General features: G+C 45.3%; 2 protein-coding genes and 1 long non-coding RNA gene across 7 annotated transcripts; 1 reads left to right on the top strand and 2 right to left on the bottom strand.

The window, feature by feature from the left end:
- Window positions 1–126: 126 nt before the first annotated feature.
- ATAT1 (alpha tubulin acetyltransferase 1) lies at window positions 127–14587 on the bottom strand. Of its 5 annotated transcripts, none has more exons than XM_060615002.1 (13): window positions 14435–14587; window positions 13949–14009; window positions 13731–13822; window positions 13551–13611; window positions 13321–13434; window positions 13022–13123; window positions 5818–5863; window positions 5630–5698; window positions 3993–4064; window positions 3582–3825; window positions 961–1040; window positions 827–869; window positions 127–494 (listed from the first exon to the last, which is right to left on the bottom strand). In XM_060615002.1, the coding sequence occupies exons 1-13, from the start codon at window positions 14539–14541 to the stop codon at window positions 320–322; spliced, it is 1266 nt and encodes a 421-aa protein (XP_060470985.1). In that variant the 5' UTR covers window positions 14542–14587; the 3' UTR covers window positions 127–319. The 5 variants fall into 5 exon arrangements, with proteins under 5 accessions (XP_060470985.1, XP_078302833.1, XP_060470986.1 ...); XM_078446707.1 differs by lacking the exon at window positions 14435–14587 and adding an exon at window positions 14115–14428; XM_060615003.1 differs by lacking the exon at window positions 5630–5698.
- Window positions 14588–15053: 466 nt separating this feature from the next.
- MRPS18B (mitochondrial ribosomal protein S18B) lies at window positions 15054–21259 on the bottom strand. Its single transcript, XM_060615012.2, has 7 exons — window positions 21124–21259; window positions 19831–19939; window positions 19624–19721; window positions 19428–19496; window positions 18027–18093; window positions 16208–16267; window positions 15054–15631 (listed from the first exon to the last, which is right to left on the bottom strand). Exons 1-7 carry the CDS (start codon window positions 21199–21201, stop codon window positions 15336–15338), a joined length of 777 nt encoding a protein of 258 aa, XP_060470995.1. The 5' UTR covers window positions 21202–21259; the 3' UTR covers window positions 15054–15335.
- On the top strand, window positions 16539–17059 carry LOC132666855 (uncharacterized). The gene is made up of 2 exons (XR_009604874.3): window positions 16539–16665; window positions 16896–17059. It is a non-coding gene; the product is annotated as an uncharacterized LOC132666855 (long non-coding RNA).
- Window positions 21260–21317: the final 58 nt, after the last annotated feature.

Raw genomic sequence — 21317 nt, 5'->3', positions numbered from 1 at the left:
TCAGGGGAACACAGCTGCCTCACGTGCGGCGCTTACGCAAAAGTCTGGGCGATGATAGGCCTGAACCAGGTGCAACAAAGAACGAGGGGTGGGACTGAAATAACGACAATCAAGTTTTTTAGTAGCTCTCGTGATAAAAATAAACTTTTATTGCTCTGGTTAAAAATAAAATACAAATGACTTGGCACTGGTAAGAAAAGCTGTTGAATGAATGAAAGAATTAATGAATAAATATTTCCATTATGAGGGAGGGCTTTGTTTGGCTACCTCCTGTAGTGAGAAATTATACTGACTTTGAAGGTGTGAGAAAGGGTTTCCGTCACCAAGGCCTAGTGCTGCGACGGTCCTGCAAGTTTCGAATGAACCTGGCGTTGAACATGTCCCCACCCATTGTCCAGGACTGAGCTGGTAGGGTCTGGGCCTGTGGAGGAACTGTGTGCATGAGTTCCTCCCCAGACCCATCCTGTGACAAGACCTGCTCCTCGCTGGCAGACCTGGTAGGTGAGAGGGAGATGGAAGGTGAATTACTGGGGTACTAGAGTGGCAATTAAGATCAGGGGCTCTTCAAGGTCTGGCCCTAATGTAGAGTAGGATACATGATGGAGTGAGTATGAGGCTGAAACCATAAGTGCTATGTGTCCAAATCTGAAACCCCTTAGTGCCAAAGTAAGCACGAGTTGAACCTATGGGGAAAGAGGGTTTAAGGATGTTAGGTGGAACAATTTATGGGAGGAGCTGGTGTTCAAAGGAGAAAGTAGCAGACAGTGATGTTAGGAAAGGAGTCAGAAGTGGTGGGAAGCTGGTAGAGGAAGGGCTCAGACCTCACCTATTCTGTGTTTCCTGTTCCCCTTGCTTCCACTCTTGATTGCCTGTGGAAACACCAGGCATGTCATGGGAAGGCTGGAGTAGGTAGTGAATATGGTCTACTTGGTTTGAGGATAAGGAAGGATGAATACTTACCTGTATTGGGGGATGAGGAACTCAATCCCCCATGGCGGCTGTAGCAGCAGCTTTGGGCTACCAGCCCTGGGGGAGCCCCCCTGTAGAAGAAATGGGAGATGATGGGGAAGAGGCTACAGGAAGAAAGATAAGTGGGTTTGGAGGGGGGAATCAGAGAAGAGAAAGGAAAGGAATAGTACAGGATAAAGACAAAGGGGTAATTACCATTCCTATGGGGTTTTAATCTAATCTATGCTTCAGAAAATGGTAGGGAGCTCATTTTATACCCCAAGATTTTTTGGAACAGTCCTAGTTTGCTGTAGTCTTAGTTCTAGTTGAGGTAGTGTGTTAAAAATAAGGCTAAATGTGATTCGAGTTATGTCAGAAAACCAGAATCACATATAGGCAAAAAAAATTGTTAGACCAGATGCCCTGGTGTTTGGTTTAGAAAACATGGTTATTTTAATTATAGGATATGTCAGACCAGAGGGAAATAGGGAGTGACAAGGCTTAATTTAGGAGGAAAAGAAATTGTACGGAGAGAGGTCCAAGGGTGGGAGAGGGGCAGGAAACCAGAATGGGAAGAGGAATCCAGGGAACAGTCAGGAGGCAATGAGCAGGTCCCAGAGATGTTGGCAGATCTTGACATCTCAGCAATGGCTGGCCTATGCAAAAGGGTAGAAGTCACTGGGGAGAGCTGGAGGTTTCTGGAGGGAATGGGAGAGTAGATCCAGAAGCCTACCCAGAGGATCCAGTGACTACATGGACAGGAGAAGGAACCTGCAGAAGATCCAGTAGATCTCAGAGGTAAGGAAGATGAGAGGCACAGAGGTCCAGAGATCCCAAGGAAAAAAAAAACAGGTGACACACAAACGAGGCTGAGACCTGAAGTTTGGGGTTTTTTTTGTTTTTTTGTTTTGTTTTTTTTTTGATTTTTCTTTCATTGAAAATGTCCATTTAAAAAACACAAAAGAATGCAGTTTATTCAAACAACAGTGAGAAGGGGAAGGAAAAGGAGTGAGTTGGGAGAGAGGGAGATCCTGCTCCCAAGTACTGGGATGGGGGAACACACTGGGAGTAACCTGATCTACCACACATTCAGAAGGTAGGGAGGGGGAAGGATGTTCCATACCCTGGGTATGGAGCAGGGAAGGTTCTTGCTATGGAAGAAAGAAAGGAAGGCCAGAGGAAGAGTTCCTCCATCATCTCAAGACAACCTCACCAGACAGGCATTTATCAGCATCTAGCTACTGGGGAGGGATATATACAAGAGGGGATCCCAGGAGCTAACAGATACTTGAGACTCAGGGCCTATCTTCTGAAACATGGCTAAGAGTGATCACAGGGTGCTCAACAGGATCTGCTGCCAAGAAACAAACTCCCTCACAGTATCTGGATCTGGGGGACGTGATGGTATCTTTAGAAGTGTGGGGAGTCTAGAGCCTCAAAGCAGACATCAGCTTGGGGGTTCCCAATACATACACAAAACATGGGGAGATTTAGAGTTTGGCAACGTTGAGTGGATCCCTTTGGGGAGCTGGTAAGACCCTGTCCTAGATCACTGAGCTGCTCTGAAGCAGAGCTCATTAGTTGGCTTCAGCAGGCTGAGAAGATAAATGTGGTAGGCAGCACAAAGCAGTATTAGAGCCACCAGTAACACTGTGGAAGGACTATGGGATTTATTCCATGGATAAGACTCCTTAAAAGTTTCCCTGGCAGAGGAGGCCCTTGGACCTTCCTTGGTGTTCTAGGGTCTAACACAGCAAGCAAAAGTGTGCTTCTCTGGATAATCAGTATGAGCCACCCAATCAATGGATCTGGCAGCAAATCAGGCTGTCTGTGGGAGTGTTCGCAGCCCACTTAGGAAGAAGGCAGAAAAGCTACAAAGTATTTGGCCATGTAGGACCCTGACAACACTGTTGCCCAAGAAAATGGAAGAGGGAATCCTATGAGCTCTGTCAGGTTCCACTGAACCCTGGGGACTACAATGGAAGAGTGGGTCTGGGGTTCTCAGGGAGAGGGGGCTCTGCCCATCCCGGGTCTCCACGGGAGGGGAAGGGGTAGCTGTCTGTCAGTATCGACTCTCATCAGAGCGGGGAAGGGAGCTGAGGAAGGGTGTTATGGACAGGAGAAAGAGAAAGGGAAAGGGAAAATGGGGGAGAGAGAAAAACAGAAAGCAAAGTCAGAAGTGAAGAGAAAGCTAGGGAGAGAAATCAATGAGATGCCCACTCCACCTGTTAAGATGGGCTGCTGCCATATAAAGCACTAACATGGGGCCAGTGGCTCCCCAATATGTCAGAGACACTGCATCTTCCCAGTAAGTATTAAACCAAGATTTCCCCAATTTGACTCCATTTCCCCACCCAATGGATCTGTGTTTTTCCTTCCTCCTGTCTCTCACTTTAAAACTAGAGTCCCTAGATTCCGTATAAAGTACTATTCTGCTCCTTCGTTTATTTCTATACCACTCCTACCACTCCATACCACTCTGTTCCAATATATTCTTATCAAAAGGTTTCAGGCCTCTCCAATCCACATGTCCTACTGCTTCACATCTCTGGTGGATTCAAACTGCCCTTTGCCATTTCTAACAACCTCTCTGACAGTTTTGAGGCTCCCTAACCTTCCCTAACTCCTATTACCTGGTGCGGCGACGCTGGGCTGGACTGCCCCCAGGGTCGGTAGCAAGCAGAAGGCGGGCAGTAGGGTGTGGAGGGCAGAGGCGCAGGGAACGCAGCAGCTCCTGCTCTGGCACAAAGGGGCGGAGGGGACCCCGTTCTGGTGAGTTTCCCAGGCTGCTGGAGCGGGGGGGTGGGTGAACTGGAGGCGTAGCACGGCGAGGGGCCCTGTTTAGGGGCCAAGGAGGCTCCACAGCTACCTTCAGAACTGGCAAGAGGGAAAATACCACAACAGAGAAAGAAGAAAAAAAAGAGGGAAGAGAGTGATGACAGCAAAGATTTGGGTAGAAAAAAGAGAAATCAGAGCCTTTAGAGAGAACTAATCCTTCCCCTGGATTAAGGTCCCCAAGCCCAGCCACCCTACCCCAGTCTTACATTCTCGGTCACTAGAGGAATATGGCTTAATGTCTCCCTCTGCTCTCTTGGGTGGCAGCTTTCTTGCTGGAGCTGTCAGTGAAGAAGACACAGGCAAAGCAAGCATTAGGAGACATACCCTGCACCCCTCCTCCCAGCCACTACCCCCATGACCCCAAACCTCTACTCCCTGACACCACAGTTCTTCCCAGGGAAGGAGAGTTCAGCTCCATCACAGAAGCAGCTCTGTGGCAATGCCTTCACACCAAGAGGGAATTCAAGGAAAATGTTGGAGCATTTTTGAGGGGAGCCAGAAGGAGTAGGTCAAATGCAGAGTTGGGGGAAAAGTTCCAGGGGGAGACTCTGGGGCCTGGGTGATGCAGGAGAAGGATGGCTAAGGGAGGTGAGCTCTTACTGTCAGTGGGTGCTGTCAGGCCCCCCTGGGATTCTGGGGCAGTGGAATGGTCCCAGCTGGGCCAACGAGGACCCCAGGTCCCTCTAGATGAGACGGACAAAGCCCTTGGTTAATCAGGATTGCTTTGGAGAGGTTGGGGTGGGGCAGAACCTCTCCTTCTGGCGCAAAAATAGGACAAAACTTAAGCTTTTTTTAGGAAAAACAAAAGTTTGAGGAGAAAACAAAGACATCTGGAGTTAGCAGAGTAAATGGGAGGCTAACATATTATCCAAAGCTCTACTTTCCACCCCCTTACTTTCCTATTTGCTCCCTCCCTTTCCCTTTCCAGAGGTTCTCTATCATGTGTGGTAAATGAGAGACTTCTCAACAAATCCACTTAGGCTTTATCTGTGCTCTCCTCCCCTGTGGATATTGGTCCTCACTGTCCTTGTTGGCTCTCACTCCCTCTTACAGCCTGTAAGTCAGCAGGAGCTAGATGGAAGAAGCCTTGGCAAGCAAAGCAAGTCATGGATATGAATTGCCTCCCAGTGCCTGACACTGGTCGAAACTAATAACTGGTAACAGACTGTTCTTTGGGTGGCTGCTACTCCCTTTCCTGGCCATGGACAAGGTGAGAGCTAGCCACAAAACCAGATCAACAAGGGAGCACTTCTGTGCAAGCTGTGCTTCTCTACCTGTGAGAGGCAGTGAGGAAGAGTGAGGAGTGGGGCCCAAACTGGCAAGGAACATGTGTGTATGATGGAATGGGGAAGCTGGGCAGCATTTCAGTACCTCCTAGGTTTGGTTTCTCCAGATCAATTTCATTATTTGGTTGGAAATACTAAATTCTGAGCATTGTTTTTTAAAACTAATATATATTTAAACTTTGGACCATTTGTGTCACTATTCTATGATTGGAAATGGAAGGGCTGACTACACTTGTCTGTCCCTCACTGACTGACAGAAACCTGAGGGGTTTGCAAAGAAACGTGACTCTGGCCTATTTTGACGGACCTGAAGGGGCAAGAGACTCCATCAATACCAATCCTCAAACAGGCTCCCAGTGAACTCACTTGGTTAAAGTTCTAACAAACCTAAGATGCACTAAGCTCACAATGGCAATGGCAAATGGGTAACAATTGCCAGAGACTTCGGCTGCTTTAGAATTCTCCCAAATTGCCCATGATTGCACTATGCTCCCTGTGGCCTCCAGAGGAACTACCCACTATGGCCCTACAGTTCTACCCATTCACTGCAGCTTTACCAGCAGGTGTAGGATCAACCACAGCAGCACGAGAATGTCGAGATGCTCTCAGGGAGGGAGCAGGGGGCCCTGTGAGGAAGGAAGTGGTGGTGCCCCTCAGTGAGGGGGCCAATGGGATCAAGAATCCACCTCTTTCCTTCCCCTCACCCCAACTACTTGGCCAACACACACAAATTGAGAGAACTTACGGTGCTGATGGGCAAAGAAGCCTTCAAAGATCACAAAGTTGTTGACCTATAAGATGAAACAAGTGAAATATAGTTGTCCATTCAGCACTACCCGGGGACAGAACTTGTCCTAAAAAAACATAGTGGGAGGAACAAAAAGCCAGCCTTCCTGTCCTTGTTGACAGAATCAGTCAAAAACTCAAACCCTGATAAGCTGATCCTAAAAGTTGATATGGAATTATAAAAGATCTCAAATAGCCAAGACAATCTTGGAGGATTCACACTTCCTGATTTCAAAACTTTCTACAAGGTATGGTAATCAAAATGGTATGGAAGAGGCCTAAAGATGGACAGAGAGAGAGACCATTGGAATGAATAGAGTCCAGAAATAAACCCATGTGTTTATGGTCAATTTTCAACAAGGATGCCAAGACGATTCAATGCAAGGAAAAGCAGCTTTTTAAACAAATGGTGCTTGGCACTCTGGAAGGTTCCTCAAAAAGTTAAAAATAGAACTACACTGCGATCCAGCAATTGCACCATTAGGTATTTACCCAAAGGATATAAAAACACAGATTCAAAAGGGAACATGCACCCCGATGTTTATAGCAGCACTATCAACAAAAGTCCAACTATGTAAAGAGTCCGTGTGTGTGTGTGTGTGTGTGTGTGAGAGAGAAATGGTATATCTATAACGGAATATTACTAAGCCATAAAAAAGGATGAAATCTTGCCATTTGCAGTGACATGGATGGAGCTAGAATGTATTATGCTAAGTGAAATAAGTCAGAGAAAGACAAATACCTTATGATTTCACTCATATGTGGAACTTAAGAAATGAAACAAATGAACATATGAGATGGGGGAACAAACTGTAAGAGACTCTTTTGCTTTTTAATTTTTTTAAGCTTTATTTTTTTTGAGAGAGAGAGAGAAAGCATAAGCAGGGGGGCGGGAAGAGAGAGGGAGACAGAATCCCAAGCAGGGTCTGTGCTGTCAGTGCTGGAATTCACGAACCATGAGATCATGACCTGAGCGAAAATCAAGAGTCGGACGCTTAGCTGACTGAGTCACCCAGGTGCCTCAAGAGACCTTAAAGATAGAGAACAAACTGAGGGTTGATGGAGAGAGGTAAGTGGGGGATGGGCTACATGGGTGATGGTTATTAAGGAGGGCACTTGTTATGATGAGCACCAGGCATTGTATGTAAGTGATGAATTGCTGAATTTTGCTCCTGAAACCAATATTGCACTGTATGTTAACTACAATTTGAATAAAAATTTGAAAAGGAAAAAACAAAACAAAACAAAAAACGGTGCTTGGACAACTGAATATTCACATGCAAGATACTGAATGTAGGCCTACACCTCACACTAGACAAAAATAACTTCAACTGGGTCAAAGATCTCAATTTCTTTTTTAATTTTTTAAAGTTTATGTATGTATGTATGTATGTATGTATGTATGTAGTCTCTGCATCCAACATGGGGTTCAACTCACAGCCTAGAGACCAAGCATTGCATGCTCTTCTGACTGAGCCAGCGAGGTGCCCCAAAGATTTAATTGTTAAGAGCTAAAACTATGAAACTCTTAAAAGGAAACATAGGGAATAATATTCATGACCTGGATTAGACAATTGTTTCTTAAATATGACACCAAAGCATAAGAAAGCAAAGAAAAAAATTAATTGGACTTCATCAAAAGCAAAACCTTTTGTACTTCCAAAGACACAATTAAGAAAATGCAAAGGCGGGACACACCTGTGTGGCTCAGTTGGTTAAGTGTCCAACTCTTGGTTTCAGCTCAGGTCATTGTCTCCTGGTGTTTGAGTTAGAGCCCTGAATCAGGCTCTGCGGCTGGCAGCATGAAACCCGCTTGGGATTCTCTCTCTCTCCCTCTCTCTGGCCCTCCCCTGCTTGTGCTCTGTCTCTCTCAAAATAAGTAAACTTAAAAAGGAAGGAAGGAAGGAAGGAAGGAAGGAAAGAAGGAAGGAAGAAAGGAAGGAAGGAAGGAAGGAAGGAAGGAAGGAAGGAAGAAAAAAATGAAAAAACTCACAGAATAGAAAATATTTGCAAATCATACATCTGATAAGAGTGTTATATCTAGAATATATAAAGAACACTTAACAACTCAAGAACAAAGAACACAATTTAAGGGAGGGTGTAAATGGGTGGCTCAGTCAGTTAAGCGTCCAACTTCAGCTCAGGTCATGAACTCATGGTTTGTGAGTTTAAGCCCCACGTTGGGCTCTGTACTGACAGCTCAGAGCCTAAAGCCTGCTTGGGATCCTGTGTCTCCTGCTCTCTCTGACCCTCCCCCCTCTCACGCTCTGTCTCTCTCTCTCAAAAATAAACATTAAAAAAAATTTAAAAAAAGAACACAATTTAAAAATGGGACTTGATATTGGACTTGGAATAAACATTTCTCTGAAGATAAGCAAATGGCCAATAAACATTTGAAAAGATGCAGATCTGCATTAGTCATCAAGAAGATGCAAATCAAAACTGCAAAGAGATAACAGTGCATAGCCACTAGGATGACAAATGTTAGTAAGGATAATGAGAACTTGGAATACTGTATATTGCTGGTAGAAGATGTAAAATGTTGCAGTCATTGTGGAAAAACATCTTGTCAGTTCCTCAAACAGATAAAGAATTACCATTTGACCCAGCAATTCTACTCTTAGGCATATACCTAAAAGAACTATAAAGATATGTGCAAACACAATCTTGCCCACAAATATTCACAGCAGTATTATTCATAATAACCAAAAAGTAGAAACAACCAAATCTGAATCAGCTGATAAATGGATAAACAATGATAAATTGATAAACAAAATACGATATATCCAAATAATCGAGTATTATTCACCCATAAAAAGTGATGACGTACCAATACATGCTACAACGGATGAACCCTCTGAAAACATTATGCTAAGTGAAAGCCAAACACAAAGGCCACATATCGTATGATTCCATTTATATAAAATGTACAGAATAAGCAAATCCACAGAGTAAATTACTGGTTGACAAAGGCTGGGGAAAGGGGAATGGGAAGTGACTGCTTAATGAGTTCTGGGTTTCTCTTTGTCATAGAAATGGTCTAGAATTAGCAGGAATAATCACACAACATTGTGAAAATACTAAAAATCACTAAACTGTATATTTTAGATAGTTAAAACAGTGCATTTTATCTCAAAAACAAAAAACCCATACCCTACTTTTTAGTTCTCCCAGGACCCAAGCAAATGGGAAAGACAGCACACAAAACATCAGGGAAGATGAGGCATCCCAAACTGTCAAAACAAAAACTTAAACATTCACACACATTAACAAGACCAAATAGTTTAAGTATATAAACAATGAGAAAAACTAAGAATTAAGCAGGGTTCAAATGGGTGGAATTGTTAAGAGAAGACATGCTGGAGGACAGGGTGCCAATTGACCATTTTAGAGTTATTTTGTCAAACCACATTCAATTTGACCTTCACAACAATCCTTGTAGTCATAATGTTAAAGAAGAATAAAAAGGCTTGGAAACATGGCCTGCCGAAAGCCAAGTAGCTAACAAGTGACACAGCCAGGACTTAAGCCCCAGAATCTTGATTCTAGCTGCAGCATTTCGGCCAGGAATATAGTGTAGTCATAAAGAGTGGCCAATAGCTGGGATGCCTGGGTAGCTCAGTTGGTTAAGCATCTGACTTTGGCTCAGGTCATTATCTCACAGTTCATGGGTTCTAGCCCCATGTCAGGCTCTGTGCTGACAGGTCAAAGCCTGGAGGCTGCTTCAGATTCTGTGTCTCCTCTCTCTGCCCCTCCCCTGCTCACACTTTGTGTGTGTCTCTCTCTCCCTCAAAAATAAATAAAAAATTTAAAAAAAAAAGAGTGGGCATTGGGTTCACGTTATTGCCACTTATTAGCTGTGTGAACTTGGTCAAGTTGCTCATCTGTATAAACCCCTAAGTGGGGTCAATAAAAGCACCCATCTCAAAGAGAGGTACAAAGATCAACTAAGATGATGCATGTAGACAGCACACAGAGCTCATGAATCATTATTTACATAATTATACTCTACAATGCTTTGGTCTACAGGTTACCTTGGTATGCCCAATATGGTATGCTCCTCCCACCACTCTCCACTGCCTCTTAATGGAACAAAGTATTAGGGGAGGACATTCTAAATATAAATAGATCCTGCCTATCTCCTGCCTTGACCCTGTCTACAGGCCCACCCTCCTACTCCAGCAATAATTATTGCACATGCACAGCATTCCTGCCACACCATACTGCCTGTAGTACCCTAAAAGGTATCTGAATACCTATCTGCTTGTGCTCATGCTGGTTCCTCTATAGGAAATGCACTTTAGCCTGCCTACTTCTGTCCCCATGACATTCAGCTTTCACGATTAAACTAAGTCAAGCCTTCCTTTACCCAACCCCCACCCCAAGGTAGCACTCACCACCATGTCTTTATGCCTTCTTCTGTAAGTACATCAATCAAATCATGTTAGTGGATTGTCCATGCTCCTATCCAAAGCTAACTTGTCAACCCAATCCCAACCCCTCCTGCCCATTCAATGACATTGCTTCTGCAATTCTCCCTATGTTCTGACATCACATTTTCTATTAAGTCATTCTTATATTGCTGGTTCTTCCAAACGGAAACTGTCAACCCTGTCTTAATCCACTTTCCCCTCTAGCTCTTGCTCTATTTCTTTGTTCCCCTTAAAGCAGCATTTATGGCCTATTCTTGCCCTCTCCACTTCCTGGCTTCTCAATCTCCTTAAACCCAATCCATCCAGGCTTCTACCCACCACTACACCAAAACCCCTTGTCAGGATCACCAGTGGCCTCAGGCAGCTAAATACAACAGTCACCTCTCAGGCCTCTTCTGACCTCACTAATCAGCAGCATTTGACTCAGTAAGCCATTTCTTCCTCCTGGAAATGTTTTCTTCATTAGTCTTCCAGGTCACCCTACCTACCTGTAAATTTTCATCTACTTCACTAGTCGCTCCTTGGTCACATGTGCTGGTTCTTCTCCTCCTCTGGTGACACCCCTTAAAAGAGTGCTTGGGGTACCTGGGTTGAACACCTGATTCTTGGTTTCAGCTCAGGTTGTGATCTCATGGCTCATGGGACCAAGCCCCACAGTAGGCTCTGCACTGACAGTGTGGAGCCTGCTTGGGATCTTGGGATTCTCTCTCCCTCTCTCTTTGCCCCTCCCCCACTCACAGCTCTGTCTCTCTCAAAGTAAATAAACTTAAAAAAAAAAAAAAGAAGTGCTCAATGGCTCAAGTCCTTGAACCACTTTTCTTTCTATTCTCACTCCTTGGTGATCTCCTCCTATCTCATCGCTTTCAACACCCTATGTATGCTGAGACCTTTCTATTCCAAATCTCTTCTGTGGACTCCAAAGAAGTACCCAACTGTCAACTCAACCTAGGATTAACAAAATCAAAATGGACTCCTACCATTTCCCTCCAAAGCTGCTCCACCTACCATCTCGGTTAAGCAAATTTCTTTTTTTAAAAAAAAAATTTTTTTTTTTTAACGTTTTATTTATTTTTGAGACAGAGAGAGACAGAGCATGAACAGGGGAGGGTCAGCGAGAGGGAGACACAGAATCTGAAACAGGCTCCAGGCTCTGAGCTGTCAGCACAGAGCCCGACGTGGGGCTCGAACTCACGGACCGCGAGATCATGACCTGAGCCGAAGTCGGCCGCCCAACCGACTGAGCCACCCAGGCACCCCTAGGTTAAGCAAATTTCATCTGTCCAATGCCTCAGGCCGAGTGTGGGATCATCCTTAACTCCTTCTTTCTCTTTCTCCACAGATCATCTATTAGGATATCTTATTTAACTTCAAAATATTTAAAATCTGACCACCCTTTACCCTCCCTAATGCTACCACCTTGGTTTCAGCCCCACCATTTTCCATCAGGATTGTTGCTTCCTCACTAGTCTGCTTGCTTATATCCTTGCTCCCCTATTGCTATTCTTAATAACCAAAGTGGTCTCGTTAAATCAGATTGTATCATGTCTCTGCTCAAACTCCTATGATGACTCTCCTTTTTTCACTTAGAGCAAAAGCCAAAGCCTTTGCAATACCTGTAAGGTCTGAAATGTTCTTCCTCCCCCTTGCTACTTGATCCACCACACTCCCATTCACTCAAACTGCTCTAGCCACACCAGCCAATTCATTCTCATTCAGGCACATTCTATCTCATGGACTTTGCACTAGCCATTCCTTCTGCCTGGATGCCCTCTCTCCAGATATTACCTGGCTCTTATTCTCACTTCCTTTAAGTTACTGCTCAAATGGCACTTTCTCAGGGAGGCCTTCCCTGATTATCCCATTTAAAATTTTTGAAGCTTACTTATTTTGCAAGAGAGAGTGAGCAGGGGAGCGAGCAGAGAGAGAGAGACTCCCAAGCAGCCAAGTACAGAGCCCAATGCTGGGTTTGAACTCACGAACTGTGAGATCATGACCTGAGCCAAAACCAAGAATGGGATGCTTAACAGACCACCCAGGTGCCCCTGATTATCCTATTTAAACTTGCAACCCCATGAACTCCTATCCCCACAATGGTACTTGCAAGCCTTCTCAGTGGCTCTCCTCTTTCCAGAGCACTTATCATCAACCATACTACATAGTCATTTGTTACGGTTGTTTCCCCAACGAGAATATAAACTGCACAAGGGCAGAGACTTTTGTCTGTTTTGTTGAGTAAGGTATTCCTAGTGTGCAAAACAGTGTCAAGTGCCCAATAAATATTTGTTAAATGAATGGATAGCATTAGTACATTGTATCATATTTACTTATACACAAACCACCTTCCCTATTAGGCCAAAACTCCTCCAAAACAAGGAATATATATTACTCTGGGCCTTAATAAATATTGATTGAGTAAAGGCCTGTGTAAAAACGAGGTGAAAACTGGCTATGTTTGGGGCACAAACATATTATTGGGTATACAGAACAGCCAATAACGAAAAATCAAAATACATGAAAGTGAATAGCTGCAGAATGAGAGATGGTACCATAAAAAAATGGGCGGTGGGGGGGGGGGGGGGGGGAGCCGGGGGAGAAGAGGTTAGCTACGCAGAATAAATCCTATATAATGGGTAATAAGGAATGCATGGAAGATGCCACTTCGTTGCCCCCAAATAATAAATACATTCAATGGGAATGTTCAATGAGGATCTACCCTCTGAAGCCTCTAACCTGTGGGACTGTGGTCTCCAGGTTGTAATGTTTATTCAGGAACTTAAGCAGCTTCTGTGATGGTCGGTCAATGGCCAGTTGGTGTGGTTCAACCCGCTCCTTCTGCAAAGACAGGAGACTCAGGGTAGGAGAAGGTTGGGGGAAAGCATGCCAAGAGGAACCCAGCAGCCTGGGAAGGGGATAGGAGGATATGGGAATGTGGCAGGGAGGAGGGTGGAAGTCAGGGCCTTTGGGAGGGGTCAGGGCAAAGGGGCCTTTGATCTCTATTTTGGATGGACTAGTGAAAAGCTAAATGACACCTGCAACATATAGTGGAAGAGTTCTCGTCCATGGCCATGGCGTTGAAGTGACTCATGGATGTAAAAGTCCAGAATGCAAAGTGGTTCTACCTCATTGTGAGCCTCGCGATCATCCTAAGAGGTAAAGAACAAATATCTTTTAGGACAGACATCGTTGCCCCTCCCAACATCCAGCCCTTTTATTCTCAAAAGCCAAGGCATGTGAACTCTCAGCTTCCAGTAACACTCACCAGTACAAAGAGTTTCTTGTATCCAACTTTCAGGAAGCCAATAATGGCTCCTTTTCCAGCTCTGCAGGATGGGAAGAATAATGAAACAAGCTAGTAGCATCTATTGGGAGAGTCAAAAAAGGGAGAGGGGCTGGAGTTGGAAGGAATAAAATATGGGATGGAAGGGCATTTGGCACTTACGGTCGCGCTGAAGTGTCTTTGAGCACATACATAACATGGCGGTTACTCTGCATCCTTGATGCACTGGTGATGGGAGCAGGAAGATGCTGGGCCTGCCGGGAAGATGAAGACAGACTTTCTGCAAGTCCATTCCCAAGGACCTAGGCCTCTCTTATCTACTGGCCCCAGAGAGATTCCCCCCACCCCGCCCTTTTCTCCATCTAAAGACTCCCCAGTACCTTGGCAGAAGCCTTGCCCAGTTCATCTACAATGGTCATAATTTGCTGTTGCAGGTCAACACTACAGAAAGAAAGAAAGAGTCAGATACTTACTGAATTAGAGGATCCTGGTAACATTGGCCACAACCTCAATCCAGGTTCAGCACTTAAGACTCTCTGACTTTACCTTTCCAATCTGATTTTCCACCCCACCTTTCTGGAACCCAAGCTTTTGCCACACCTCTTTTCAATACAGTACACTCCTTCCCTGAGGTTATTGTGGGGAAGCCGGAAGGGCTTTGGTTAGAACAAATCAGGCCTAAGAGTGAAAGGTCACAGATGCAAGTGGCGACCAACTCCACCAGGTCTAGGGTCAAAGGTCACCAAAGGGCAAGCCAGGACCACAAAAGGCAGGGCCACTATTCCGTGAAAAGGGGGCGTGGTGCCTGGACCATTTTTTGAGAGAAACTAGGAGAGAAGCGCCTTGGGGCGAATTTGAGATGTCACCGGGCCGGCGTTGTGGTTCCGGGTCGCCGAGCTGGGGGTCGCAGGTGCTGGTCCAGCACCGTGATCCGCTCCGGCAGCAGGGCGTCCACATCGAAAGAGAACTCCATGGCCCATTGTGCGTGGACAGACCCGCCCCGCGACACGTCACTTCCGCTCCTCCTCGAAGGAGGTGGAGGGGAGGAAGTGCTTCTGGGAACCCTTATTTCCTGGCAGTGGAGGGGCTCAGGACCCGCCTCTAGGGGCAGCACGAGCTTCCTGGCAGCCAGCCCTGGAGAAGCCGTTCTCCCCAGGCCAGTCAGTCCCTTAGCAATGCCACTCCCCTACCCCACATCCCACATAGCTAGGGCCATAGCAATGCATTTTTCCTAGCCTAAAGACCCATTCTCCAACCCTTTAACATACCACCCCGCCACACAGCTGGTATGGTGGGAACACTAACACAGAGTTGGGCACAGGAGGCCAGAAAGGTGATCATCACCTAATGGCCCAACTGCTCATTTCTGGTGGCTCCTGGTTCCAAGAGTCACTGGCTGGTCTGGTGCAAGCTTCACCTCTCCCCTCCCCACAGCAGCACCCATTCCCCCCACACAAATGGCATTAATCTGAAACTCAGACCATAAACAGAGATATAGCTTTATTGTGGAAAGTTGAGTTAGCAGAAGTCTGAAGCAGTAACAGAATGTTTAGCCTATTTACAATATATAGGGGTTGGGGTTTCCCATACACATCTGTCCTGCCCTCCCTAAGCCTCAAATGTATTTTTTCCCTTCAACAACACAGTCATTTCTTTTCTCAGGCCCTGGGCCTGCCACTGGCCACAAACAGACACAAGTCTCCAGAGTCAAATCCCATCATGCAATTTTTAGGCATTATCTCTTAATCCCTTCCCAAGATACAGCTCCTACAGAGCACTCTGGGGGCTCTCCTGCTCAGTGGAGGAGGCTTCAGCTGGGGTTGTGAGTGGCAATTCGGCCATTGACTCAGGTGGGGGACCACTCTCTTCTCGGAGATGACTCTGATAGAGGCGTCGAAGACGGGACAGCTCTCTCTCTGGTGGCTGTTTCCAGCTGTACCATGGGTACCAGGGGTCACCTGACACCAGGCTGGGCGCTGGTGGAGTAACACTCACAGCTCCATGAGAGGTACTGAAGTCAAGGTCCCGAGGTTCAACCTGAGGAATGTGGTACCTGAGGAGACCTAGGGGATTAAAAACAGAGAAAGTGAAGGAAGGAAGCAAGGAAGAGTAGTTCAGGTCAAGACAATAAATAAAATGACCTATAAAGGGAGGGAGGAACCAGTCAGAGCCACTGGGTACATTTATGCATGTTGTACACTGCACAAAGGCAACTGGACAAGGGGCAATGAGGACTGACATACTTACTGCCTGGGCTCTTGCCTGTCAAACCGTGCAGCTCTGCACCAGGACTATAAAGATGCACCTGCCCTAGCAGAGGTATACCTTTTTAAAATTTCTGCGAAGGTGTCATGGAGCCCAGGGCCAGAGATTTATACAAAGATCCCCTATGATTTATCTCTGGCATTGAGACCAATAGTTAGGGAAGAGAAAGGAAAGAGGAAGAATAAGGGAATAGGACAAGGACAAGGTAAAAGATTCAGGAGAGGGAAAAAGGGACCAGTGGAGTGCTGAAAGGAGATTTTTTGGGAAGAGCACGTTGGGTACCACCTTTTCAGATCGGTAGCATTTATATCCGCCCTCCAGCCCTAAATCACCTTCTTTATGGCACAAAACTGCACTGTGCCCCTTATGCTCACCATGATCCCTGGCTTTCTGGATGGCCTGGGTCAACTTCTTGTGTTGCTTCATACAGACCCCTGGAGGGAGAAAGAGAGAGAACCTGGTGCTTGTTCCGAAAAGCACAGTAAATAAAGTATATAACTACTTCTATATGATGATAAAGAGCTGGGTTTGAAAAAGTTGCTCTAATAATCCCAGTTCTCTGACCCCTCAATGGGCCTCAGTTTCCCCATCTATCCAATGGAAAGAATCCCCCCTTTCTGAGAGCTGAGATGAAGACTCTAAGAGGATCTAGCCACCACAGAAAAGCCATTTGATGGTAAAGCCTCCAAGACAGCAGAACAAAATTCAAAGGGCAAGTATGGTTGATTAAAGATTTAGATTGGACAATCCACAAAGAATGAGTCAATAAAGCAAGAAAGGGGGGTGCCTAGATGGCTCAATCTGTTAAACATCTGACTTGAGGGGCGCCTGGGTGGCGCAGTCGGTTAAGCGTCCGACTTCAGCCAGGTCACGATCTCGCGGTCCGTGAGTTCGAGCCCCGCGTCAGGCTCTGGGCTGATGGCTCGGAGCCTGGAGCCTGTTTCTGATTCTGTGTCTCCCTCTCTCTCTGCCCCTCCCCGGTTCATGCTCTGTCTCTCTCTGTCCCAAAAAAAAAAAAAAAAAAAAAAAAAGTTGAAAACATCTGACTTGATTTTGGCTTAGGTCACGTTCTCACAGTTCTTGAAATCAAGCCCCGCATTAGGCTCTGCGCTGAACATGGAGTCTGCTTGGGATTCTCTCTCTCTCCCTCTCTCTCTCTGCCCCCCCACCCCCACTCACTCTTGCTTTCTCTCAAAGAAAATAAATAAACCTAAACAAAATATAAAGGAAGAAAGGTTTCCAGATCTGGAGAAGGTGATCTGAGAGAGTAGCAAAATAGTCCCTTTAACTTTCTATAGCTTGACTATAAATGCTCCTCTTTAAAACTCCCTGACAAACCAAACTCCACTGATCATGCTGCCTTCCCCAAAATGGTGGATTCAGATTAGTTTTGCAAATTTATCTTGCTTTAGAGCAGGGGTTGGCAAAATTTTTGTGGTGGGCCACATAAATTTCAGGCTCTGCAGGTCCTACAGTCTCTGTCTCAGCTACTCAACTCTGCCATTGTAGTTTGAAAGCAGTTGTAGACAACATGAAAATAAATGGGAACAGCAGTGAGCCAGATTTGGGCTGTGACCATCGTTAAGGAATGGATGTAACCTTGCATTGTTAGGATTACAATTCCAAATTTGAGAGAGTTAGAGCTAATTGGATTGTCGATGACAAAAAGAACTTACATGCAGTCAATTTATCAGTCATCTCTGAGAAGAGAGTGGTCCCCCACCTGAGCCAATCAATGCTCAAGGTGCCCCTCACAAACCCAGCTGAAGCCTCCATCGAGCAGGAGAGCCCCCAGAGTGCTCTGTAGGAGCTGTATCCTGGGAAGGGATTAAGAGATAGTGCCTAAAAATTGCACGATGGGATTTCACTCTGGAGACTTGTGTCTGTTTGTGACCAATGACAGTCAATTTTTGTAAAAGCAGAGACTCTACAGAAAGGAGATAATCACCACGACTTATCTTTTAAGAGCTCTGTTGAGATAGTTTACTTACATTGGTACTTGCTTATATTTTTTGTCCACATATAATTGCTTTAGCATGTGAATATTCCCATTAAGGCAGGATTTCCAAACACGTTCAATCAATGTTTTTTATGCCATACATAGGAACCACCAAATACCTGTTGTGTGACTGAATAAACAAGAAGTGCTCCAAGGAAAAGTTATTCTGGTGGTGACAGGAATGATGGGCTAACCTGTGTACGGAGCATGAAAGATGACACCCGTGTGGGCGCAGACAAATTGTTCCAAGAGCTTCAGGTTCTGTGGGAGGAAAGTGGTGGGGAAACATGAGACGGCAGGGAGAGCACCAAGACCTTGAGAGACTGGAAGTGCACAATCTGTACACGTGTGCACAGACACCCTTAACTCCTCTGTGTCTCTTCAGGTGTTACCCTCCTTCTAGCCCCATCACTTTGCTAAACACATTCTTAAAAACTCTAGCAAACGTTTCCCCTTTCTTGACCTTGCAACCATTTTATGTGCACACTCTACATTCTGTCACTGAGACTTACATAGAATCCTCTCCCGCAGGGGTTAGGTTCTAAAATCAGCCTTTCATGCAAAACAAATTGGGGATAGTCAGTTGGCAATCCATGAAATCACCCAGAAATATGTGTTGTAATGCACACGTGTAAAATATTAATGTACACAACAGCATACTATGTATAACATATACATTTACTAAGAACAATTTTATAGTCTTGTGTTACGATGCCTGTTGGCCAGCAGGTCAATCAACAGGAGATGACACCCAAGGAAAAAAGTAGATACGTGTGTGGAGTAAAAGAGCAAGCAGAATCATCTGAACTATTCAACCTATAACCTGTGTCTCTTCCTCGGTCACGTAATGGCTTCTAAACTGTATACAACTGCTTATGTTCTCTTTTTATAACCAACTGTACACAGTTGAAATTGAGATATTATCTATCTATTGGACCCTTCCACAACTGTGTCTGAAGGGACCTGAGAGCAGTCAGACACCCCCATCTGCTTACTGATACACGAATTTCCTCCAACTCCCTTGATGACCATTCAGCTTCTGCTCTAATGCCTTCACTGCAAGCTCAGAATAACATTTTTCCCATTTTTTCCCCATATTTTTATATGGTTTTTTTAACTCTTTAGGGAGGAAATTCTGTCCTGGCAATAAAGGCTTTTTGAAAAATAATTAGACTCTGTATCTTGCTTCATGTATCTGCTCTCCAGCCCCAAGTCTCAGCAGGCCATCACACAACATGACAGCAATAAAACAAAAACAAACACATGCACAGAAAAAAACTAGCCCAATCTACTTGCCAATAATTGTGATGGATACAAATGAACCTTTGGGTATTGCTCTCCCATTAGAAACAGGTATTCTTCTGGCCTTACAATGTAAACTGTAAATTTCACATATAAGAGATGAAGCTTTTTAGTATGATCCACAATAGAGAACAAGAGGCTGGAGAGAGGAATGTTTTTCTGTTACTAGAAAGTCAATGCAAAATAAACTATAACAGTACTACATTATGAAGAAGAGTAGGACACCTATGGTAATCTCTTTAGCACTATGAAGAAACTCCAAGTCCTTACTCTGAAGAAAAGATTCCCCTTACCCTAAAGTCAACATGCAGCTTGGGATCCCGGCAGATGGGGCAGGGATTCCCAGCAACTTTGTCTCTACGCTGTGGAGAGAGAAAACTGGTAAGTGAAAATGTTCAAAGTCCTATGAGAAAAAGTACTGCTGCCATGGTCACTATGGCCTCCATCCACACTCTACATCCCATCCGTGTACCACCTTCAGAAACTCACAATACAGGTCTTTCGAGTTCGCTGAGGGGGTATGCCACCTTTGTGGTTTCGACGGTAGTCAGCCCACACAGGGCGAGAACCATAGCGATTCTGGTATTCTGAAATGAAAAACCACACAAGTTATTTCTGGGGGGGGTGGGTAATAGAAATGTCTCTGTCCACTTATTTCAGACCGCTGTGATCCTCCCCTTTCCCATTTAGAGGTACCTTCTGAGTCCAGATATTTCCAGGGTTCATTCTTATAAGGGGTTATGGGATCTAGGGGCAAAGAATCATCCTCAGGAAGGGCTTTGGTGCAAAGAGTCTGGAGGGGAACCTATAAAAAGAGGGCCAAAAAAATCAGAAAAAGAGCTCAAGGAAAGGACCTGATTGTCTCACTGCCCACATGTTAGCAGAAGGGGAATTCATGTCCACTGTATTAATGGAATATAGTAAGAATATACAGAGAAAGTAGCATTTTTGTTAGGGTAAAATTGGTATCATCAACCACTATTCCTGTCTCTGACTGGACCCTGAAGGAAAAGCTAATATGAGAGGGTAACTAGGTTAAGTGACTGGGAAGCAGGCGTATTTGAGAAGACACCTATGATATAGTCGTGCTTTTGAGAATGTACTGAGTCTAGTGGAGGAAAGTGAGAAGAAAGGAAAAGGGATAATGTCTAACTTCTTGGAAGGAAGATGCCTGGCAGGGAGAGGATGCATATGACAGGGCAATCTCCAACTCAATCCAATCCTGGATCATGAAATTGCCCAGTCTTAAAAAAGTTGAAGGTCAACATTCCATAGGTCAGAACAAACTTGAGTCCTAACGCTTGCTTTAAAGCTACCAAAGCTGTTATTAACTCCGTGGTGACCCCCGTCACCAGTCTTCAGTCCCACTTTAGGGAGTGGCAGCTGTGCAAGCCTTTCTATCTCACCCTGCCCTACCAAGAACCTACCGTGCCCTACCAAGAACTTCCAGTGTGGTGAGTACATGAGGCTGGAGGGAAACCTCAATCCAAAGGACTGAGTTAAGGTCTCATGTATGCTCTGATTAAAATAATAATAATAATAACAATAATAAAATAATTTAGTGAGAGAAAGCGGAGAAATTGGTCCCCAGGTCTTGAGAACGTATCCTGGCTTTACCGGGAGATACCACAGCAGGTAAAAGTTAGTCTCCCTCAACCCAAGATCACTCTAGAGAATCAGATTTAAACACCATACGCATACTTAAGAGCTGGTTGTGTATGACCAAGAGATCCAATCTTTTACCTAGTTCTTTAGCCGCGATGGTAACGGGAAAAGAATGATATCTAACCCGGGCTCTTTGCCCTGGGCTAAAGATTAAAAAGCCGCGCAGCACTGAAAAGGGTGAGAAGGAAAGGGTGGTGGAAGCAGTGTTGCCTAGCCGGCCAAGGCATAAGCACTTGGGAGGGTCTCCGCTCCTGGATTCCCAGCAATAACCTAGAGAAAGTATAACTAAGTTGCGGTTGTGCAAAGTGTGCTCCAAGGAGTTACCTGAACTCCGTGGGCACCTCTGAAGGGCGAAAGGTTAAGAAGGCGCCTCAGCAACAAACACGATAGGGACGCCGCCATCTTGACGTACGCCCAAGGCTCGAAAGGCGACTGCGCATGCTCCAAGAAACTGACTACGGTAGGGCCAAGGGCTAGACCGCAGTGCGGGAGGCGGCCCCGCACTTGCGTCAGGACGG

Source organism: Panthera onca, chromosome B2 (genome assembly GCF_046562875.1).
Source record: "Panthera onca isolate mPanOnc1 chromosome B2, mPanOnc1 haplotype 2, whole genome shotgun sequence".
In the NCBI taxonomy this organism is placed as follows: Eukaryota; Metazoa; Chordata; class Mammalia; order Carnivora; family Felidae; genus Panthera; species Panthera onca.
This window is presented reverse-complemented; position numbering and strand designations above follow the sequence as displayed.

Coding starts and splice junctions, on each gene's coding strand:
- ATAT1 (XM_060615002.1), bottom strand. CDS start 14,541: ATGGAGTTCTCTTTCGATGTGGACGCCCTGCTGCCGGAGCGGATCACG. Junction 13,435..13,550: donor ACAAGAAACTCTTTGTACTG/GTGAGTGTTACT, acceptor TTTACCTCTTAG/GATGATCGCGAGGCTCACAA. Junction 4,065..5,629: donor GGTTGATCCTACACCTGCTG/GTAAAGCTGCAG, acceptor CTTCACTGACAG/CTCCAGCAAGAAAGCTGCCA.
- MRPS18B (XM_060615012.2), bottom strand. CDS start 21,201: ATGGCGGCGTCCCTATCGTGTTTGTTGCTGAGGCGCCTTCTTAACCTT. Junction 18,094..19,427: donor AGCTGCATGTTGACTTTAGG/GTAAGGGGAATC, acceptor TTCCTCCCACAG/AACCTGAAGCTCTTGGAACA. Junction 16,268..18,026: donor CTTTCATGCTCCGTACACAG/GTTAGCCCATCA, acceptor TTCTCCCTCCAG/GGGTCTGTATGAAGCAACAC.